The sequence below is a fragment of the Colletes latitarsis genome, chromosome 7 (assembly GCF_051014445.1).
Source record: "Colletes latitarsis isolate SP2378_abdomen chromosome 7, iyColLati1, whole genome shotgun sequence".
NCBI lineage: Eukaryota > Metazoa > Arthropoda > Insecta > Hymenoptera > Colletidae > Colletes > Colletes latitarsis.
Window position 1 is genome coordinate 11,098,106 of NC_135140.1, and position 22,525 is coordinate 11,120,630.

A 22,525-nucleotide genomic window follows, 5' to 3' on the forward strand; every position below is an offset into this window, starting at 1 on the left:
GCATCAACGGCTGCTCGTGATTTATTCGACGTTTTATAGAATCCCAAGTCCGAGAAAGGCGTTTTTTTTTATTTCCTCGACGAGCAGTGTATGAAATATCGTTTGAGGGAAAGAAAACTAAGATTCTTCCGCCAAACAATAAGATCGTATAGCAAGACGGTGGAAAGCATCGGAATAATCAAACGGGAGAATCGTAGCTTGCGAGGTTCTCTATATTTTTTTATCATTTACCAGGGACGCAATATAATTTGCACTTTCATTTCTTCGCGAACGTTACCGGGCATTTCTGTTTCTCATTTCTCATTTCTCGATTGTTTCTTAGCTCTTTTGTCGGTGGAAACTGGAAGCAATGTAGTTTTATAATAGATAAATAACGATTCGTAAAGATTGAAACTACCCTCGAGAACATTTTAATAAATCAACTATAAATAAAATTTAAATTGAGAACTAAATACGTAAAGTTCAATGTTTTAACTGGTAGGCGATAACGTCGAAAAAAACTTCGCTGTAATATTGGGGAGAAGAATTATTGGAGAAACGCAAAATAAAAAGTATCTGGCAAAATTCCAGACATTCTGAAGATGAAGGGGAGCTTAACGCGACGACCAGAAATTTCACCAGATATTTACGAAAGAAAAGAAAAATGGAAGTCTACGGGACTGTTTGGAAAACCTGACAGAAACAGACGCGACCGACTATAGGGGGCAGATGTACCTTTGTTGAACTTCTGTATTATGTTTTCAGGTACCTAAATAGTTTGTAAGACTGTGCGATTAAACTAATAGTATATAGAGATCAGAACGTTAGCCTCGACACTGAAGATGTGATTACAAATGGTCTCCAAGGCAAGTTGGATCGGAATGAAATTATGGCGTTTTGTTCTAGATCTGCTTGAGAACTCAACGCTGAGGTTTTTCAGCGCATCTTGCTCTAGACTCCTAGTTGGAAACAGTTTCTTATGGGAGCAGCCTTTCGATTAGACTCAGTAGTAAGAAAGATCTACCATTTCGTGGCTGAATTGCTAATAGATGTTTGAACACTCTCCATGACGAGGAGATATTTCTGCGTCTAAGGCAGGATCAACTAGAAAAGCCTAATTGATGAGTACCCTGACAAATCTAGGACCATAATTTACGCAACTTAGTATTAGATTTGCCTGTAGAAGCTCTGACATTTATAATAATTTTTTAACGAAAGCTTCACCATCGATTTTTTAATTGATATTATAATATACAGAGTGTTCGGCCAACCCTGGGAAAAATTTTAATGGAAAATTCTAGAGGCCAAAATAAGACGAAAATCACAAATACCAATTTGTTGATGGTGGCTCCCTTAAGAAGTTATTAACGTTTAAAGTTTCGCCAATACTGAATTCTTTTCTCGAAAACGGGTAAGATTTCGGGGGTATGTCTATTCACCAAAAATGATTGTAATTGACCCCCGCAACCGAAAATAATTTTTTCAGAATTAATTAAAAATTTTCTTTTTCGTCGAAAAATTTAAACACCACCCCCTTGTCGATTTTTCTTGAAACGTCGTTTTTGACTTTTAGTAATTTTATTTGACTCCCCACAGAAAAGTTATCTAATACTTTTTTGTAGGTACCCATGAGCTCTATTTCAGAAAAAAGTTTCCTTGAAATATATTCACAATTGTAGAAGTTATGGCTGTTTGTTAATTGGACCATTTTTATGAGGTTTTTCTAATTTTGCGGAGTCAAGGACCAACTTTTCGAATATTTTTGCGATATGTACATATTCTCCACCAAAATACGCGTAGTTTGCTTTTTTAAACATTAAAATCGTCCAATCCGTTCAGAAGTTATGGTGTTTTAAAGATTCGCATGAAATTTACGGGATGCATTTTTGACCAGACATTATATTTTCAGTAATGAATTTTTTTCTCGAGAGTACGTAGGAATTGGGGGGTATGTGTATTCACCAAAAATGATTATAACTGACCCCTGCAACCAAAAACAATTTTTTTAGAACGATTTGGAATTTTTTAATTTTGTCGAACAATTTGTCCACCTTCCTAAATTTTTTTCTCGAAAGTGGGTAGGATTTTCGGGGTATATCTATTCACCAAAAATTATTGTAATTGATCCTTCTAGCTAAAAATATTTTTTTCAGAACGATTTGGAACTTTTCAATTTCATCGAAAAATTTCAGCAGCTACCCCCTGTCGATTTTTCTTAAAAATTCGTTTTTAATTTTTAGTAATTTTGTTTGACACCCTACAAAAAAGTTGTCTAATACTTTTTTGTAGGTACCCATAAACTCTACTTCAGAAAAAAGTTTCATTGAAATATATTCACTATTGCAGGAGTTATGGCTGTTTGAAAATTGGACCATTTTTATGGGGTTTTCCTCATTTTTCGTGGTCAAGGATCAACTTTTCGAATATTTTTGGAATTTCTACATATTCTCCATCAAAATACGCGTCGTTTGCTTTTTTAAACACTAAAATCGTCCAATCCGTTCAGGAGTTATGGCATTTTAAAGATTCGCATGAAATTTCAGAGAAGCATTTCTGGCCTCACATTAGATTTTCGGTAAAGAATTTTTTTCTCGAAAATGGTTAGGATTTCGAGGATATGTCTATTGACCAAAAATGATTATAATTGGTCCCTGCAATCAAAAATAATTTTTTTAGAACGATTTGAAATTTTTTAATTTTGCCGAAAAATTTCACACCTTTTCGAATTTTTTTCTCGAAACTAGGTAGGATTTCGAGGGTATATCTATTCATCAAAAATGATTATAATCGATCCTTGCATTTTTGAAAATTTATGGGGCATGCGTATCATTTTTATCGCGAAATATCCTGATCATTTATTATAATTACTAGGATAATGTTATGAAACGATCAAAAGAAAATTTTTAAAAATAGTTAAACTAGTACGCGAATAAAATTTTGGTAACTAAGTAAAATAATTTTTAATTTGAAATTTACTTCGAATATTTTCACTTCCCTTTCGACATACTTGAGAGATTTTTCGTCATATTCCGTCCATGCCCTGTATAAAAATTTAAAAAATACTTAAAGAGAATGTCGAACTAACATGTCGAGAAAGAATTTTCTCAGTAGTTAATAATTTTCGAGTAAGAAAGCTTCCAACAATTTGCTATTTTCGCTCAGTGTACGTGTTTTAAAACAAGCATTAGTAGAACGTAGCTTGTTTCATAAATATGTAAAGGCATAAAAGGGTGCATCCGCCACTAAAAGCATAAATAGTTGATCAGACCCCTTGAAATCACTTTTTGCCGGTAGCTTGAATGATAAACATACACGCTTCGCTAATTTTTTGTTTCTCTCGTTCGTACGAGCTTTGAATACACAAAAAAAAAACGCTCAGAACCAAATTTTACAACAAAGTTCTTCCGTTTAATCGCGTTTATTGACATTCGTCGTGAAAGCAAACTGGTGACAGCAATTTCGAAATAAAAATATCAAAGGGATCGTTTTGAATGCACTGTGTGTAATCTACAAACAATTTTCAAACATTAAACACACACGAAGCGTAGGTAAATTTTCCGCATATGTACTTTTCATCTTCGTCCATGCTCGGACAATTTAGTGACTACCAAACGGAGAAAATACAAAGTGTATAGAAATTAATTATTGATACTAATACCTTATATTATTGTTATAGCCCAAAATCGATTCTTTGTTCAAAAATAAACAAAAAATGAGATATAAATTTTTCCTGTACGAGGCCTCGTTCTCGAGATAATCGATTTTGAAAATGAGTGAGTTGCGTGCTCTGTCGATTTGCGAGTATCTTTGTATTATTACGTTGAAATTGGATAAATCTTCTATCAAATATGTTAAAATTAATCTAACATAAGAAAATAGTATTCTTCTAATAAATTTAAATATTGTGAATATTGTGGAGAACACTACAGGGTGTGCCATTAAATCGAATTGAATTAAAAAGCGACGGTGCCCCAAATAATTTCAAAATCGATTTTCTTGAAAACCAAACCTCGTACAGATAAACTTGCTCCACATTTTTTGTTTATTTTTCCATGTAAATTCACGTCAGATTCTTCTCGTTAATTTTAAATGAAGTTTAATATATTTTTATTATTTTTATTGAGCAATTTTATTCCAAGTTGATTTAATTGAAGTTTGGGGCGCAATTGATAATCCATAATTAAACAAGAAAACCCATTACGATAAAGAATTATGTGTCCAAAGCTGTAAGGATGATAAAACGACCCAGTTTTACGATCTGTTTTCTATTATTTTGGTACAGTTTCAGATACTTCTTCGTGTTTTCCATGCGATGAAATTGAAGTGACAATGTGATCATTTTGACGATAACATCGCTGCGTTCCATGCTTTATCGAGTACGATTTTAATTAAATATTGAACGCGTCCGACGAAATAAGTTGGATCGTGCGTTACAGTCGTTATATCGTGCACTATCAAATTGAAATTTTTATACTAAACGTACTTTCAAGCTGTGAATTCAAGCTGTAAACTTTTATAAACGAGAGTTATTTAGTGCTTTAAAGAAATCAAGAAGCAGGTTTTATGGATGTAATATATTTAATATGAAATTTTTTTATGAAACTATTCCATGACCGCAAAAAATTGCATTATCGAGGAATCGCTTTTCAGTTTCACAGCACCGTGCGATAAAATCAAGTCGGTTCGAGCTTTGATTGACGTTACAAGGCACACGCATTAGCGTTTTCTCGTACTCGTGGCCCTTTCGTAGGCAATCGGTAGTTTCCTTTCAGCGTGCCAGCATCACACTTTATTTGTTCGGTGCACGTCACACCGGTACACGGTGCAACCAATCATCTTATACCGTTTGATCGTTGAAATTTTATTTTTCCGCGAGAAATTGTGTTTCTATACAGGGGTGAGTCTCGTAACGCAACGACTTCAAACACAACTCGTAAATTACTCGCGCGGAATATATATTTCGAATAAAAGTGACACCAACGGGAGAGGAATGCACACTTCCATAATAATTTTTTTATTTCCCTGCTCTTCTATAGAAATATTCGATTTTTAATGTTACACGCGAGACAATTCAAGCTTAGCAAATTATTTACTTTACGTCTTATTTGTGTAAATCAGGTTTTCACGTGGAATTTGAAAATAAAGAAAGCAAAGACATTATATGAAATTCCAGAATTAAGTAAAAACAGAGGCGACCAAAGAAACGAGACTAATAAATAGTCAATTTTAATTTTTAACAAAAGCTCAGAAGAATCTTCGTGCAATAATTATGTTGTTGCAGTAGGTTGGATATATTTTAAAAAAAGGAAGAATGCGAGGGAGTTACTTGCGAGAAGATTAAAGGATGTTTACCTTTACGAGCAATGTAATTTTAATTTTTAAGCGTCGTACAATGAACAAAATGCTAAAACGGCTGTTTTTTTTTTCATCGGTACGGTGCAACGCTTCTCCACGGTCGGATTTAAATACGAGGCGGTCCACATTGTTTTATAACAACGGATTGTCATAAAAAACTGATATTAACTCTGCCCGGCATTATAATTAAAAGTAGATTGCAGGAACGGCGTTCTGGCACACAGTTTTACGCGTCCTTTCGAGGAAATGTTCCTTGGAAGCAAAATCCACTAAGAGTGACGAAAGTGGACGTAAAATATTAAGCAGCGTCCAAGCTGCTCCATTGATATTCGAGAAATTACGGAACATAATTTAACATTTAATATTCCTATCTAACGTGTCGTAAACCATAATAATTCTTCTATCCATTGGCACATGATGTTTTTTACATTTACGATTGCACACAGTAGTGTCTCGATATATGACAGAAAATTGGTATCGTCAACAAGAAATAAGTAAACCTCTTGGAACTATTATTTCAAATTTTGGTTGTAATCGTTAAGCTGCACAGATTATAGGATTTCCAACTGCACAAATGACTCGAGACCGTTCAGACACATTTCAGAGTCGTCTGCAATCAGATCATCGTTCAGCAGACGAACCATTTCAAGCTTTAAATGGTCTTCTATTACTTCAGCCTATTACTATTATTCACACCGAATTGCAGAGTAAACGACAATACGAGTTTCACGAATTAACAAAACCCTACTCTACGGCGTCGCGTAATTCCTTCGCGCTCTAACTTCGTCTCTGCGATTAACTCAAAATAACAGCGCGGCAAGTTTACTTTCTTGTTAGATAATACAGCAGTTAACGGCAAAGTGAACCTACATTTCACAACTTTGGATACGCGGCGACTCGGGGCCATAATTAAAGCAAGATTACTTTCACTGCGCGCACGGGGAAATATTTTAATATAGAAATTCTAACGGTAAACCATCGAGTTAATCCAGGCACGAATTCTTCCGTCGTTTGTTTGATATTAAAACAGTGTCTTATTTAATCGGTAAACGCGGGTCCGACAAGCGTGATTAGCGGCTTGGAAATTCCTGTCAGGACCGTGGACAATTATAGCGCACACGGGATTGTAAACACGGAATGATTAATTAAATAAAAATACGAAAATCCATTTTCGAATGTCCCCGAGTCTCGCGGAAGTCGCGAGAAATGATCGAAATTATTGAGACGTGAATTGCAACGGGACATAAATTTCATGTAATCAGATATGAGAAGATTTATTGCCGAACCATCGCATGGAACATATTTTTATCGACGAATGTTTTGCGAGATTAATGTTCATAGCAGGGAACTTTCCACGTAACATCGCCCGTAACATCTAGAACTGCTTTGCATTATCCATATTTTTTTTATGGCACTTGTATAAAGGAAGCACGAGCGACTTGCATCGCGATAATGCATGCGTTAAATTTGTCGCGAGAAGAATTTTTATTAAACGGATAGGTATAGTCTTCGTTTCAATTTATAAATTAAGAATTGGAAGGTTTTTATACTTGAAGAAACGTATAATGCAATGGAGATAAATGTTTATTCATTTTCTTATAAAAAGCTACGATACATTTTCAAAAATCCAGTTGAATAACTCTTTTACAATTTTTATTAGAAACTACGAATGGGTTATTTTGATCACTTTAATATTATTAAAGATAATAATATTATTTATTTTTTATTTGAGTTGATAAAATAAGAGACCAAAAGATGTATTAAAAAGACGAGTTTCGTGTGAAATCATAATAAGAAATACTATAAGATTCTTAAATTAAAAACACGATATGCCGTCGGTGCATAGAATAATCCAAATTATAGATTAGGGTTAATGGCAACCATATTAAATCTTGCTTCACGCGACCCTTTAAATGTACACTCCTGTCCATAAGTTACCAAATACTTATTGATAAATATAAAATACGAATTGACGTTGTAAAATAAAGTTATTTATTTCATCATTTATTAATTTAAGATAATTACATTATATAATCACTCTATAATTTGGTTAGTACTTCTGGACTAATTTAAGACCAAATATATTTTATAATCTAGTCAATGAACTAATCTTTGATTTTGGTTATATTTTTTTTTAAGCATTCTGAAATATAAAATTTCATACAACGCAATTGTATTTAATTGAAAAAGTATTTCTTTTTAAAAATTCAAGCCCCAGGTACACGGTTCTTACGAAACGTATTTTTCTTTTTTGAAATGGAAAGGTACTCTTATCCTACAATTAACGACACTCGATAGATGAAAGCACGATTTGCTCCACTTATTGCATGCAAAATTATCCACACTCCCCGTTATCGTAAGTAAGGACACTTATCGTTTATACTTTTCTAGATCGATAACTTCACTTACTCCTTTATTATTTTATCTTATAATCTCGTCGATAAAAAAGACTCATACCCCGTGGTCTAGAAATAAAGAGTTTATGGTTCAACATTTTAAATATTTTTACTAAACATACATATATTCGTTAATTAAACAAACATACAAAATTTTAAATACACTCAACATATTGTATGTTGTGATACACAAAACATATTTTATAGATTCTGAAATATGAAATTATAAGAAATATGTCATATAAATAACAGAAGTGTTTATTAAGAAATCATCACTAATCATGTATCTTCGAATCCATGAAACTCGAGACAACATAATTGGAGGACTTACTATACATTACAATATTTAAATCACGATTTTATGTATTTATTTTTTGTTCGCCGTGTGCACACCTATAATGGTACTAGATTCAGATAATAAACGTTGCTCCTCTGCTTTGACGTAATTGCGATAACCGTTCATACCTCGAAAGTAGAGATATCGCACCTTTATAAGACCTAATGTTCCTACAGTTGTCCAGTTTCAGAAAGGAACAAGTATCGACCGAGGATTTTGAAACACAATCAAAAGTTCGAAGGCTAGTTGGCTTCATTAGGGGTCTCAGGAAGTATAGATACTGAACGAGTCAGAGAAAAGAGGTAACAAGCTGTACAGTCCTAAATAAAACTACACAAATGGTATAAGTTTTAATTTCAGTAATTTTCAAAAATTAAATGAAACAAAATGATCCGCTGAGGCTTAAGTTACAATCGCTCGTGTGCAATAATAAAGTACTTTTATTAAGCTCCTGTGAGCAAGAAATTACGTATTCATTGAAAACAATGACAGTAATTTTATCAATTTGAGTAAAAGGAGATCTGAAAATCTGTCTCTTAATTTCTCTTTAACACATGTGTATATTTTCGTTTCCATTTTTATACTAACTTGGTATTTCTGAATCGAAATAGAAATTGAAAAGTTGATAAACAGTAACTTTCTTCTTTTAAACGAATAAAATACCTTTGATAGGCAATTTGGATAATTTTTAATTAAGTAATTGGACAATTTCACATTTTTCGAACAACGTAACATTTATTGTACTCGAATGATGGGTGTCAGACTGTACAGAAATTCGATGGCTGAGTACGAGGCACGAGTTTTAATGTGTTAGTGAGCAAATAAGGTCGTCGTAAAGTTTGGTGGGCGTCGGTGTGACTTTCATGAATTCTACGAAGGAGAACATGTCAACGATCATAAACTTCGCTGAGTTGCACCGACTTACAGTTTCGTTAGTCTCCATTTGACGGGTGTACAGTTCCAACTATGGCAGTTCCGTCGAAAAATGAGACAGAGAAATATATACTCCCACTTTCTAATTGAATCTAATCAATCATCATTTCTTTAAGCGGCAACTCTTTTTATTTATAAAACTATTCAATAATTTCTTTTTTTGAATATGTCGAGCAATAATTACGTCTATATTATTAAAAATTTTCGCGGTTACTCGAAATCAGGAATAAAACGTAATGAGAATCTTTTTTCTATTGGAAACTCGTTTCTGAAGGGAATCTGGGACTTCATCCGTCCTTTTCAGTACAAAGGAAACGCTGACTCTGTTTTCCCATTTTTAGTTCGGGTTATCTCGAATATTAATATCACATATATTCTATATGTTTCTCCTATATTTAAGAAAACGTAAAACAAATAGTCGCATAAATAAAATTGACTCTAATGTTCAAAGCAAGTAAAAATAAAATATCACTTTTATCAACTTTTAGAATCGAAAAGATCTTTCAAGTTGAAATATTAGAATAATTATTTAGGAGGTTAATATTCGGTATGAGAAGCAATTTGTATATATGGAGCAAAGAGACAAAAATCAGGACGCGAGATAATTCTGAGATCGATAAAGTTCTCGAGCTTACAGCACGTTTTCTCGACACTTGTTGCTACAGCAGTGGTTCTTAGTCTTTTTTCCGCCCCTTCAGCTCTCTAGCGAAGCTGCAAAGTTGGAAACAAGTCGAAAAGCTGCACAGATCGCTCCGCAAGACGTAAATAAAACTAGGAACATCATAAACCTCAGAGACTTCTTTTAGTTTCGATTCTAGTCAAATTTTGGTTCTAAGATCAATACGATTGGCTATGTCCCCACGTTTAATTTTATCGAAATGAAAATAATCTTCAAAAGAGTTCTATAGTGATTCCAAGTGTTTTGCATAATTCCTTTCTGGAAAAAGATATTAGAGAATTTTGAATTTCAACTTCATAATTAGTACCTAAGCAACTTTGACCTTCAAAGATTTATTTTAGTCCAGAAAAAGACAATGTTGATATTTTTAGGCAGAGTGTATGAATCGAAAATAAATATTTAAAGATTCTATTTACTTGGAACAGGAATGGAGGAGCATAGACCTCGAATCGAAAGATTTATTTTGGCCCAGTAGGTGTCGTGAGCATCAAAAAAGACAATGTTGATACTTTTAGACAGAGTGTATGAGTCGAAAATAAATATTTAAAGATTCTATTTACTTGGAACAGGAATGGCGGAGCATAGACCTCGAATCGAAAGATTTATTTTGGCCCAGTAGGTATTGTGAGCATCGAAAACAACAATGTTGATACTTTTAGGCACAGCGTATGAATCGAAAATAAATATCTGAAGATTCTATTTGCTTGGAGTAGGAATGGCGGAGCATAGATCTCGAATCGAAAGATTTATTTTGGTCCAGTAGGTATCGTGAGGATCGAAAAAAACAATGTTGATACTTTTAGGAACAACGTATGAATCGAAAATAAATATTTGAAGATTCCATTTGCTTGGAGCAGAAATGGCGGAGCATAGACCTCGAATCGAAAGATTTATTTTGGCCCAGTAGGTATCGTGAGCATCGAAAAAGACGAAGTTGATATTTTTAGGCAGAGTGTACGGAAATAAATATTTAAAGTTTCTATCTACTTGGAGCATAAATGGCGGAACATAGGTTAAGAACCACTGCGCTGGAGCGTCTCGAATCTTCACGGAACATGGCCCATCAAGTTCCAGTAATATTTAGCGTATTGGCAGTTTGATATATTGGCAGTAGGAGATAACGAGGCTCGAAGTTAGGTGTCGCATCTCGCGTGTATTTCACGCGGCAAGTGAATCGGGGTCGTTCATAGTGTTAGCTGAAACAATGGACTTAAAGCTTTACTCCAGATCTTTGTGTCGCGTCGCCATATTGTGCGGCCCCGTTATCGCACAGACGCCGCCGAATTTCGAGCGCAATAATTTATCGTTCCCTTTTCCCCTTCGCGGTTCGTTCTTGTCTGCAGTCTGCTGTGTGAAAGCTTTTATCGGTTTGCGATAACCGTTAAAAGTTTTTAGCGAAAACTGTATTTCGCGCGACGTCGCGTAGTTTCGCCCGGGCATTTTTTTTCCCCCCCTCGGCGTTATTATTTCGGAATTTTATCCGGCTCGCGGACGTGTTATTGATTGGCGAGGACCAGCGGCCACGCGTGAAATAATAAAATGAAAAATGCACGACGCTCGTTGCAATGTAAATAATGGTATGTTTAAACGTTCCGAAAGCGATTTGGGTCCGCCCCCCCTCGCCCAAAATACGAGAACAGAATTCTAAAATGTAGAACGTGAGATGTAAATGCAACGAGAGGGTCCTAAAATATAAATTTGAAAATGGAAACCCAACTATAACATCTACGATGCAAATGTAAAGTGTAAAATACAACTACGAGATAGGACGCTCGAAATATAAACTACAAATGTAAGGGACAAACTTAAAATGTAAAATTGAAAAATAGAAGATAAAATGAAAACATAATATATAATATATAAAAAATAAACTGGGAACTATAAGTGTTTATTCGTAAGTCTCGAAATGCTTTAAATTATATCCATGCTATAACAATTTTTATCAGTGTTTGAAATCAGCGTATAAAACAATGTTTTTCTTCTGTTTAACAAATAAATGTGTCCGGATGTAGTTTATCTTTCAAGAAAATTAAGTTTAAGAAATCACGGAGTATGAATGCACTCGACCTTATAAGATTAGAGGTGGCATGGCTGAAAGTAGTACATCAGGTTGCCACAGATTAGGTTTTCATTCAGGAGCCTCATATTTCGTAATTTTTATTATTGCGCTTATTTTTATAGTTGCTCTAATCTCTGATTTAAAAGATACGAATTATCGAATGCATTTTTTCGCAGAAAAAGCCTCTAATATTTCGACCAAAAATATTAATCTGTTTAGATAATTTTAAAATATTGCATTTTCTGTAAATGCAAACGTATGTTCCTTTTTAAAATATGACGTTGTTGCATGGTACATTTTATTTATTGGTATTGCGTATTGCAAAATGTGGTTTGACACTTTTACATTTTGAACGTCATCTACGGAATTTATTGCAACCGTATTATTTATACAAAAATAACCATTACTCGCGTAAAAGCCATAACGAGTCGCGTCGTCCAGCAACGTGCTGTAATGTCATTTAAAACGTTTTTATATTAGATTTTTAAATAATGTGTTTATCGATAAATTCCAATACTTTTTAACTAAGTAAGTCTATATTTGTAATTTTCTGACTAGCGTTGAAAGTTTTAGGGTATTATTAATTTTGACACAATTTTAAAGCGAATAAAAATACGCTTTTTTATTTTTTTACTAGACAACTATTAAAATTTATTTTTCAAAGCCAAGTTTGATCTGAATTTTCTTGATATTGGAGACTTTAAACGATTAATCACGTTTAAGGCTGGATCCGCCAAGCAAACTGTATTGCAAAATTCCGACTCGGGACAAAACGCATTAATACTGTTAGTAATAAAATACATTATTTCTTGTTAGCACCATGAAAAATATAAACTGACTTCATGAAAAAATAGAGTATATATCTCGTTGAAATTAATAAGCCCTATTCTTGGGGAAGTTAATCAGTACATTGAGTTTGTCAATAAAAGAAAACATCTTTAAAAACAATTTTTACACTTGGGTCAAGTGAATCTTTTATGATTAGAATAACAAAGATAAGACTAATACCCCTAGCTCTATTACTAGGGGTAGGAAGAATGTTCATGATGGCCATACAAAGCCTCAGAACTGCAATGTATTTCAGTTAACAGGGGGCCCTACCTCCGAGAGGGAATTTAAAAACATTACAATTGGGTCAGGTTTTTTGAATACTTATTTACAACTTGGATAAAGAAGAAAATGTTATTCCAAGCCTAGTAACCCAACTCTCTAACAATGGTGGGGCCAGGAAAAAGCTACAGTGTATTTCAGTTAACGGGGACTTCATTCTTGGCACAGTTGTATTAGATTGTGGCAGGAAAAAAGGTATCCAAAATAAAACTTCCTTAAGAAGACTACTTCCTTCCAGAGTATGACATCCTGTCTTTAAATCTTATCTCTTTGATATTTGTATAGTTCTAGCCGCGAAAGGGACCCAAAACGAAACTTCTATATAAAGCTTACTTCCTTCGTTCCAGAGTCTGATGTCCTGTCTGCGAATTCTACACCTGAGTGTCCTTGCAAAGGACACTTCCATCCTACCAGATTCTGACTTCCTGTTCTTACTTTCTATCGCTTTGAGAGTTACACTTTAGTTGCAAAAAGGACCCAAAACGAAACTTCCTTGCACAGAATAGTTTCTGTCTCCCTTTTAGAAGTCTGACGAGTCTTCCATAGCCATTTCTTTACGATTTGAGTGGTAGTGACGTTCTAGAGGGTGGGATATGTCAATGATCTTCGGGACCAAGGTGATTATAGGCTTCTAGCCTAGTTACTCCTGAATGCTAGGGCGGTGACCTGACACTCGGAGTATTTCAGTTAGTCATCTGGCTAAATTATGGAGACAACATGGTGGTTTGCTACCACTGTCCCATGACGTAGCATATTGTCCGCTAACTACTTGGCAACACTACTAATTCAACTAGAAGTTGTAGGCAAACTATATACATAAATGAACGATGGACATTCCGCGAGATGGTCGTTCAGTACGACAGACTTCGTGATTGACTTATTATCAAATTACACGACAATGCGGCGTGCGTGATTTCAAAGCAGGACATACCGCGACTCCAGACAGTATCGCTTTAACGCCGCGATTCCCAAAGTGAGCGATAGGCGACGCTATAATCCTCCAAACAGGCGTTAAACCGACAAACTTTGAGGAGGAAGTTCATATTCTAAATTTAAAATAATCACTAAAACATTTCGATTGATTTTTAAACACTGAGAATGTATTTGGTTAATTATAATTATTTTTCGTGAATACACATACCCTCGAAATCCTAACCACGTTCGAGAAAAAAATTCGAATATGTGTGAAATTTTTCGACAAAATTGAAAAATTTCAAATCGTTTTAAAAAAATTATGTTTAGTTGCAGGGTGCAATTACAATCATTTTTGGTTAATACACACCCCCGAAGTTCTACTGATTTTCGTAAAAAAAATTCCTTACCGATTGACGGATCTTAGTGTTTCAAAATGCAAACAACGCGTATTTTGGCGAAAAATATTTCAAAATTCTAAAAATCTTCGAAGAGTTGTTCCTTAATCCCGTAAAGTGACAAAACCCCCATAAAATAATATTTACTATTTGTAGGTACGCACTCAATATAAAAAAATGGAGTTTCCAAATATTCTCACGTATTGTGTCGTTAACGTAGTTATCCGACAGAATCGAGAAACGAAAAAATTACTACGCAACATTAACCGATCCGAAGATTGACGTCAACAATCACCTTGACGCGTAATGATACCGCAGAAGATTACAACGCTGGCAACGCTTTCTCGAAACTGGTTCTCTCGAATCGATTTTTATCAGCGTTGATTACGTGTTATTACTTCTTATTTATTGTAGATTAAGGAAAGATTAATAATGCTACATTGTGCGGTGCGGTCGTTACTCGGTTTTTCTGGCTCTGTCTAAAAATAGCAATGGCGATTGTATGGTTTCTTGTACTTATTGTACGTTCAACAACAGACAGTACCGCAGTACAAACCAAAGTTCGTGACTGTTTTATTCAAGATTTGGTTTCTATTTCACAGAATAGAATTTTTAAATTAAATTCTATGGCTTTGAACTATTTCACAGGTTTATTCCATCTTCTATTTAAAGTGACGCGAGTTTTGAATATTCAAAATCAGTAATATGCGTTTATATATTATCAAATAGAATTTATTTAAATTGAAACTACCATATTAGATATATCTCGATATGTTTTAAATTAACTGATCAAAACTGTACGAGGAGCTATTTAAAGCAATATTTCGTTTTTATCAGATGATTCTAATTACTTGTATCCCAACGTGTGGAATTTATGCGAGCTATAAATTAAACTGCAAAAGAGTTTAATCAGATAAAAAAATGAATGTAGGATGAACGTGGCTAATATCGATCGAACGTATAAACTTATTAAAACATCGAATATAATTTATTAATATCACATATTCATTCTACGGATTTCATGTATCGTTTTGAAAATAAATATTATCGGATCGTTTTAAACGACTACGGCAAAATTACAAATCCAACGTTTGTAAATATTGGAAACAACGTTAATCAAAAATTAATTGCGTTCTTAATTCCTAATAGACTTATTATAGAGTAAAGCAGTCGGGAATACCCTTCTATTCTATATTAAAATTCTATATTCTATATTATTGCAATTATTTATTATCTGATAATTTTCTCCATTCAAGGTGAACTATTTCAATCGTAAAAACTGAACCAATTTAATTAATACGTTCGAATGACGATTTTATGCAACATGAATGGTTACAGAAGCTGCAATATGATTTTAAGATATGAATGGAAATATTTGATTGAAAATCCTGCTATATTCAAAATAAAATTATAACTTCTTTTCGATTCAATTTATGCTACCATTTTTTTTTTATCGAAGTTACATCAATGTTTGTGTCTTAATTTTTGGCCATCAAAATAAAACTACTATTAATCAAATACTGAATAACACAAACTTTCCAGTCTGTTGATTGGAAAATGCAAATAAAAAGAATGCCGTGCTATAATACTGTAGAATTAATATGTAAAGCTGGCAGACACATATTCTTATCAGATCCACCTACTTAAATTTATTCAAACATGCATAACTTGCTCGTGACACAAAATAGATTATCAAGTGTCCGTTATAAGAGATAGTAATCACATTAAAAAAAAAAGAAAGAAAAATGTAACATAATATTACAAAAGAGATTACCCTGACATCATTGTGTAATAGATTTACAATTCAATTCTGTGCTATTTCTTAATCGCGATATTCTTTGCGAAATAAACGTAGAATGAAATTCAGATTATTTCAAACACCTTAGATGTTAAAATTTACGTGCATTCTCGATAAGATCAGCGTTGCGCAACTTCCGCGCGTTCGATGATCCATGGCTGGCAATCATCCACGCTGTTACTCGCAACATTTCTAAGTAAAGATTGTACAATCGCCGTTGCATCCTGAATAATAATTTATTATTAATGGAACGACGATGACGAGGCAAAAAGAATAGCATTTAACGAATTTTTGGTTCCCTGGATGACGCTAACGCAGATTTGCGTCATGCTTCGTAAACGATAGAATTCCGATGTTTGCGGATATCTTAAATTACATGTACGCTATCATAATAGAATTACGATGAAATGTACGTCATTTGGTATTCAAATACACGCATTATCTTGAGCAACACCTTTAAATTTTATTACATAAAGAGTCGCCTCTCACAGGTGTTTTCAGTCATTTTGATTCGAAGTCGAAGAAAAGATCTCCATTAGCTTTTCGGAAATTTCATCGTCGAACGAACGTAAGACCACAGTTTATAAGATAAGAGCCTCACGGATATCTTTGAAAGATCTATTTTTTGTAGATAATGTACGAAGTTGCTACAATTGACTTAACACATTGTGAAAGTGATCGAAGTGAAATGCGATCATTTAACATTGAACACCCGTCGGTGTATCCGAACCAAGCTGATTTTGTATCTTCACGACGGCCTTGTAAATATCGAGGCGACGTACAAAGCAGCTCGATAAAAGCAAGCTGCGATTACTTTTTACTGACGAGATAAAATAGGGGTCGGTCGCTCGAGACAATCGACCCTGATCGCCATTCTATCGAGAATGAATATTAACACGACACACGTAAACGAGCAAAACTTTAACCACTCTCTTTTGTTCTCTCTGTTGCAGATTGACAAGATGTCACTGTCAGAATTCCGCAAGAAGAAGTTACTCTACGTCTTCAACACTTTCTTCGGTGAGTAAGGAACGGCCATCTTGCACAGTAAAATCTTTAACCTTAATAAACGACTTTTACGAATTTATCGAGTTCGATAATTTGTCTTTGATCTTAGACTATTCTCAATTTTAAAAAAAGAGACTTGGTGTTGAATGAATAACTTTAATATTAGTAATACAATAGGAATTATTGGGAAATGTTTACGATCCACCAGCGAAACTTGAATGAATTATTGACCATTGCTTTTAATTTTTAATAAATTAAAACACATTTTAATTTATTTGGATGATAATTAATCGTGAAAGTAGAAATATATCGTGTTTGATACTTAACGGTCTGTTCGATAACAACTGCTTTAACATATCCAATTTGGGATTAAATTATGGCATTGATAAGGTTGTAAGGCTTCTTGTATAACACTGTACATCATAATAACAAACCACTGTTGACGTTATGCAACACGGTTCACGCAGTTCCTGCAGCCGGATAACTGCGATCTCCCTTGGAGCCTGGTTTGCTAAATTCAATCGTGTTGTTTAACTTGGATTTCACGGATATTAAGCAAGAATCAAATCTGCATTAATTGCAAGAACTATTGACTACAAACGAGCGCGTAATTTGTGTCGGGACATTCGCAAAGCGTGCCATTTTAATCGACGCGGATGTCGTTGAAATTTGTAATATCAAATAGTGTTTGAGACGGATGTTGAAGGATCACTTTTAATACAAGTGAAAAATATTTTTCTAACTGTCTCCTAGATAGGACACTGACAATTTATAAACCTTCGAATATTTCCTTTCAAATTCATTGAAAGTCTTTTAGAATTTTCAAAATGTCTAAGTTGGAATCTAAGTTAAAATCGAATGATTTCTAAGCTCGAGGCATCGAACTTTAATGCCAGTAAAAAGTATTTGTTATGATCTTTAAATGATCTTTAAATAGGACTTTCCTAATTGTTAGCAACTATCGTTTCAGGAATTTTAAGACGTTAGCTACAGTTTATTGTTTGTTTAGCATAGCAAATAGATCAATAAAGTGCTTGTTATTTCGAAGTGAACACTGATATACAGGAAATACTAAAATGTGCAAATTCCACGTGCAAAAAGAAATCAAAGAGTCCTTTACCATTTTGCAATCCGAAGCTTCGTTATCGAGATAGAAATAGTTAAAGTCTTTGCGCGTGTGACACGTCTTCCTCGTGCGTGAATCGCGTATGCGCAGGCGCACGATCAGCTGACTGGAATACAAATGGCGGTCGCCATGAATTGCTCCAGTAAAACGTAAATTGTTTAAATCTCGGAAATGAAGCCTCGGATTGCAAAATGGCAAAGGACTTTCCGATTTCGTTTCTCTTAAGCAATTTATTTTACTAATGACATATAATATTTGACGTAACATTCTATGTTCATATTGAAAGGAAAATATTTTTTTACATGTTACTACATGCGTTTCGCTAGTAACAGATTTAAAAATATTTCGGTACAGTATCAAAATCGAAGCTCAGCATGAAATTCGAACAACGAGGATACCGAAACTTTTACCGCGGGACAAAATGATGGAGGGCAGATCGTGATTGTGGTTAAACCTCGAATAGCGGATGGTTTTGAATGGGCGCGACAGACGAATGCAGAGTCTAATAGAATTTCCATTTTACGCAGATTTCCAAAAGGAATGGCAAACACAATTTGTTGCATATTTTCAACATATTAAAAGGCCATTCAACCTTGTAGGCAAGAAAGAAAGATGTTTCCTTGTGATTTTTTTTGCGGGTTGTTAAAGAGCAATTAATTCCGGGTGTTGTGGATATATTCATTATATATTTAACAATATTTACGAATTTTTGCGACGCATAATATCTATTAATTACGCAGTTTTTGTTGATCAACAAACAACAGTTATCCGAAATCCAAAAACCAAAGATATTTCAATACAGATACGTTTGATTATATCATAAACTAAAATATTTTCAAAAAAAACGAAAAATGGCACAATGGTAGTTATTTTACGAAAAGGTACTGAATATTTTCATATATTCGAGTGCGTTTTTGTTAATAAAAGAAAAAGTATTGCATATATCACAGTTATCTTAGTTCATGCTATAGAGAGACCAGTTCTAAACATACCTTATAAATTTGTTGTTGATATCTTGAATAGTTTTCATGTTATTGTCTGAAAACAGCTTTAAAGTTTTACGTCCAATTTTTATAGCTGCGCGTGGTATATTTCCGAATTGTAATTTAATACTTGGTAGATATATTTTCGAGATTACATACTAAAAGAAAACGCAAAAAAGAGAAAGAAAACCCCTTGAGAACGTACAACGAAGGCTGTTGCTGAGTTGTCGAATACTTAAAGAATTCCATAGATTCGTTAATAATTGACAGTACAGAATATTTAAAGGTAGTTTAGGCTACGCAGTTGACCAGCACAGCGTTAAAAATATTCTATATAAGTGCAATATTCCAGGGTTAAATGTTAGGGGATAATCTTAGAACACCTTTCCGCCGTCGGCCGCGAACGGAAACATAAAATTGTTGCTCGGTAAATATGTTAAGACCACACGATACAAGCTCGGTGGTATTTTCGCGCGAGACACGCTCCGCAGGTGCTCAGCGTGCTGTGCTAATGCTCCAACTAATCCAATTCCGTGGCAATTACCTCGTATCCTCGACGAGACCTGACAGTCCCAAGGAAATTATACAGACGGTTCGTCTCGTTCCTGGCTACATCGTGCTGATAATCCGAGTCTTCGTCGACGGTGGGGCCGATATCTCCAAACCGATTGTTCTTTCCACGCTACCCGGAGGCGTACGGATCCTCCCGTGATCTAGGATCCTAACGATCTTACCCCGTCGTTTTTCGGGACTATCGCCAGAACGCCGGGGCCACAACAGCTGCCGGGATGAAATACGATCCGTGGTCGAGGGGCGGTCGCCACCCCCTCGAGAGCATTTTTGGGGGTTGGAAGCGGGATCGAGGCTACGCGGGTACATTTTGCTTGGTCTCTGTATGGCACCAACGCGCGGCTGCAGCCTGCTCGGGCAAAAGTGAGCCAGCCTGGACGCCTATTTATGGTACGGACGGGAGAGGAGATAAACAATGGACGCGGTTAAGGGTGTGCCGCGCCGCGTTGGAATTACACGGTTTCCCGGTGCCCGTGCGTGTATCTTCGGAACGCGTACGTATCCGTGCATCGAGGCAATCATTCATACAAGTTGGATACGCCTCCAGTGTTTCGGGGAACAGGCTCCGTAGGCGTCTTTCCCCGCGGAGTTTGGGAACCGGCGCGGATGTCACGTCACGCGCCAAAGTATCGCGTGAGTAACAGCCAGGCGTGAATACCGCTCGCAATTAGCGAGCGAAACTTGCGGAATAGAGTTCCCAACCGTGGACACGTGTTCAGGTTGTGCGGTTGTGTGGAGCCCCCGGAGGTCACAGGCGTGTACACGCTTCGCGGACCTCATTAGCCCCTTACTTTCTTCCCTTCTTTGACCGTCGATCGGCAGCTAAACATATCCTACGAGGCTGTTCTTCGAAGTCGATACGGAATTTCACCGTGACCCAGAGAAAAGACCGAGGACGTGCAAGTTGCGAATTTGCGCGTGACTTTCCGTGGATTTCGCGCGGTTTCGGATGGATACCGATGTTCCCGTGATGGATTACTAGGGAAATTAACTGTCGTCGAGTTTGCTTCTTGGGTCGCCTTTGGCAGGTTCCATTTAGCTGAGCATTTCTTTTTTTTTTTTTTTGGTTCCATGGCCTTACCCTCGCCTTCGTTTCGTACGTTCTAATTTTGCTAGAGTACCGGACAAAATGGTAGGACGTTTGATATTTCTTTATGTTTCGCGTAATATAATTGAATATGTGTACATTTTAGACACTGTATACAGGGTGTTCGGTCATCTTGGGAAATATTTTAAAGGGAGATTCTAGAGGTCAAAATAGAATGAAAATCAAGAATATCAATTTGTTGATTGAGGCTTCGTTAAAAAGTTATTGAAAAATTAAATAAAAATTTTCAAATCATTCACGGAAAAATTATTTATAACTAGAAGGGTCGATTATAATAATTTTTGGTGAATAGATATACCCCTGAAATCCTACCCAGTTTCGAGAAAAAAATTCGAGAAGGTGTGAAATTTTTCGACAAAATTAAAAAATTTCAATTCGTCCTAAAAAAATTATTTTCAGTTGCAGGAGTCAATTACAATCATTTTTCGTGAATACATATACCCGCGAAATCCTACGCAGTTTCGAGAAAAAAATTCTTTACCGGAAATCTAATGTGAGGCCAGAAATGCTTCTCTGAAATTTTATGCGAATCTTTAAAATGCCATAACTCCTGAACGGATTGGACGATTTTAGTGTTTAAAAAAGCAAACGACGCGTATTTTGATGGAGAATATGTAAAAATTCCAAAAATATTCGAAAAGTTGATCCTTGACCACGAAAAATGAGGAAACCCCCATAAAAATGGTCCAATTTTCAAACAGCCATAATTCCTACAATAGTGAATATATTTCAATGAAACTTTTTTCTGAAGTAGAGCTCATGGGTACCTACAAAAAAGTATTAGACAACTTTTCTGTAGGGCGTCAAACAAAATTACTAAAAATGAAAAACGAATTTTTAAGAAAAATCGACAAGGGGGTAGCTGCTGAAATTTTTCGATGAAATTGAAAAGTTCCAAATCGTTCTGAAAAAAATATTTTTAGCTAGAAGGATCAATTACAATAATTTTTGGTGAATAGATATATCCCGAAAATCCTACCCACTTTCGAGAAAAAAATTTAAAAAGGTGGACAAATTGTTCGACAAAGTTAAAAAATTTCAATTCGTCCTAAAAAAATTATTTTCAGTTGTAGGAGTCAATTACAATCATTTTTCGTGAATACATATACCCACGAAATCCTACGTACTCTCGAGAAAAAAATTCTTTACCGAAAATATACTCTGTGGTCGAAAATGTTTCTATAACTTTTTAACAAAGCCTCAATCAACAAATTAGTATCCTGGTTTTCGTCTTCTTTCGGCCTCTAGAATCTCCCATTAAAATTTTTCCCAGGGGTGGCCGAACATCCTGTATATTAGTAATGTCCTTAGAGGTATGCATAATTAATGTCACGTTTGTATCTCGTGCACGAAGAAGCTTAAGGAAAATAATGTAAAAGTATAGAGTGTCTAAAATGTACGCACATTTAATTATATTACGCGAAACATTCACAAATATCCAACGTCCTATCATTTTGTCCGGCACTTTATCTGCTTAAAATTGTTTGTTCGAATACCATTTGTTTAACATTGTATTGTCACGATGGAGCATTCGCGGAATTTGCATCAGGCGACTGACTACTTCAAAGCATTGATTATTCTCACTGCATAAGAATTCCCGAACGAACGCGGCCGAATGCTTCTGGTCATTAACATGCTGGAATAATTCCAGGAGTGTATATTTCGCGGTAAATGGCGGCATGTGAATTTTCGGAATGTTTTTCTACCCGCGCCGACCCATTTCACTTCAATTGAGACGTCCAGGCTCGTTTTTAGAAAAACACCCCCCGGGGAC

General features: G+C 35.1%; 1 protein-coding gene across 2 annotated transcripts in view; it reads left to right on the forward strand.

The window, feature by feature from the left end:
* Positions 1 to 22,525, forward strand: part of Scp2 (Sarcoplasmic calcium-binding protein 2) — an 80,519-nt gene that overhangs the window by 48,077 nt on the left and 9,917 nt on the right. The window contains exons 1-2 of one of the 2 annotated variants that reach the window (XM_076769134.1): positions 16,443 to 16,524; positions 16,910 to 16,976. In XM_076769134.1, coding sequence (XP_076625249.1) covers positions 16,919 to 16,976 — 58 coding nt within the window. In that variant the 5' untranslated portion in view covers positions 16,443 to 16,524; positions 16,910 to 16,918. Of the gene's footprint in view, positions 1 to 16,442; positions 16,525 to 16,909; positions 16,977 to 22,525 lie in introns of those variants that run through there. The other variant, XM_076769133.1, reaches the window with a different exon arrangement.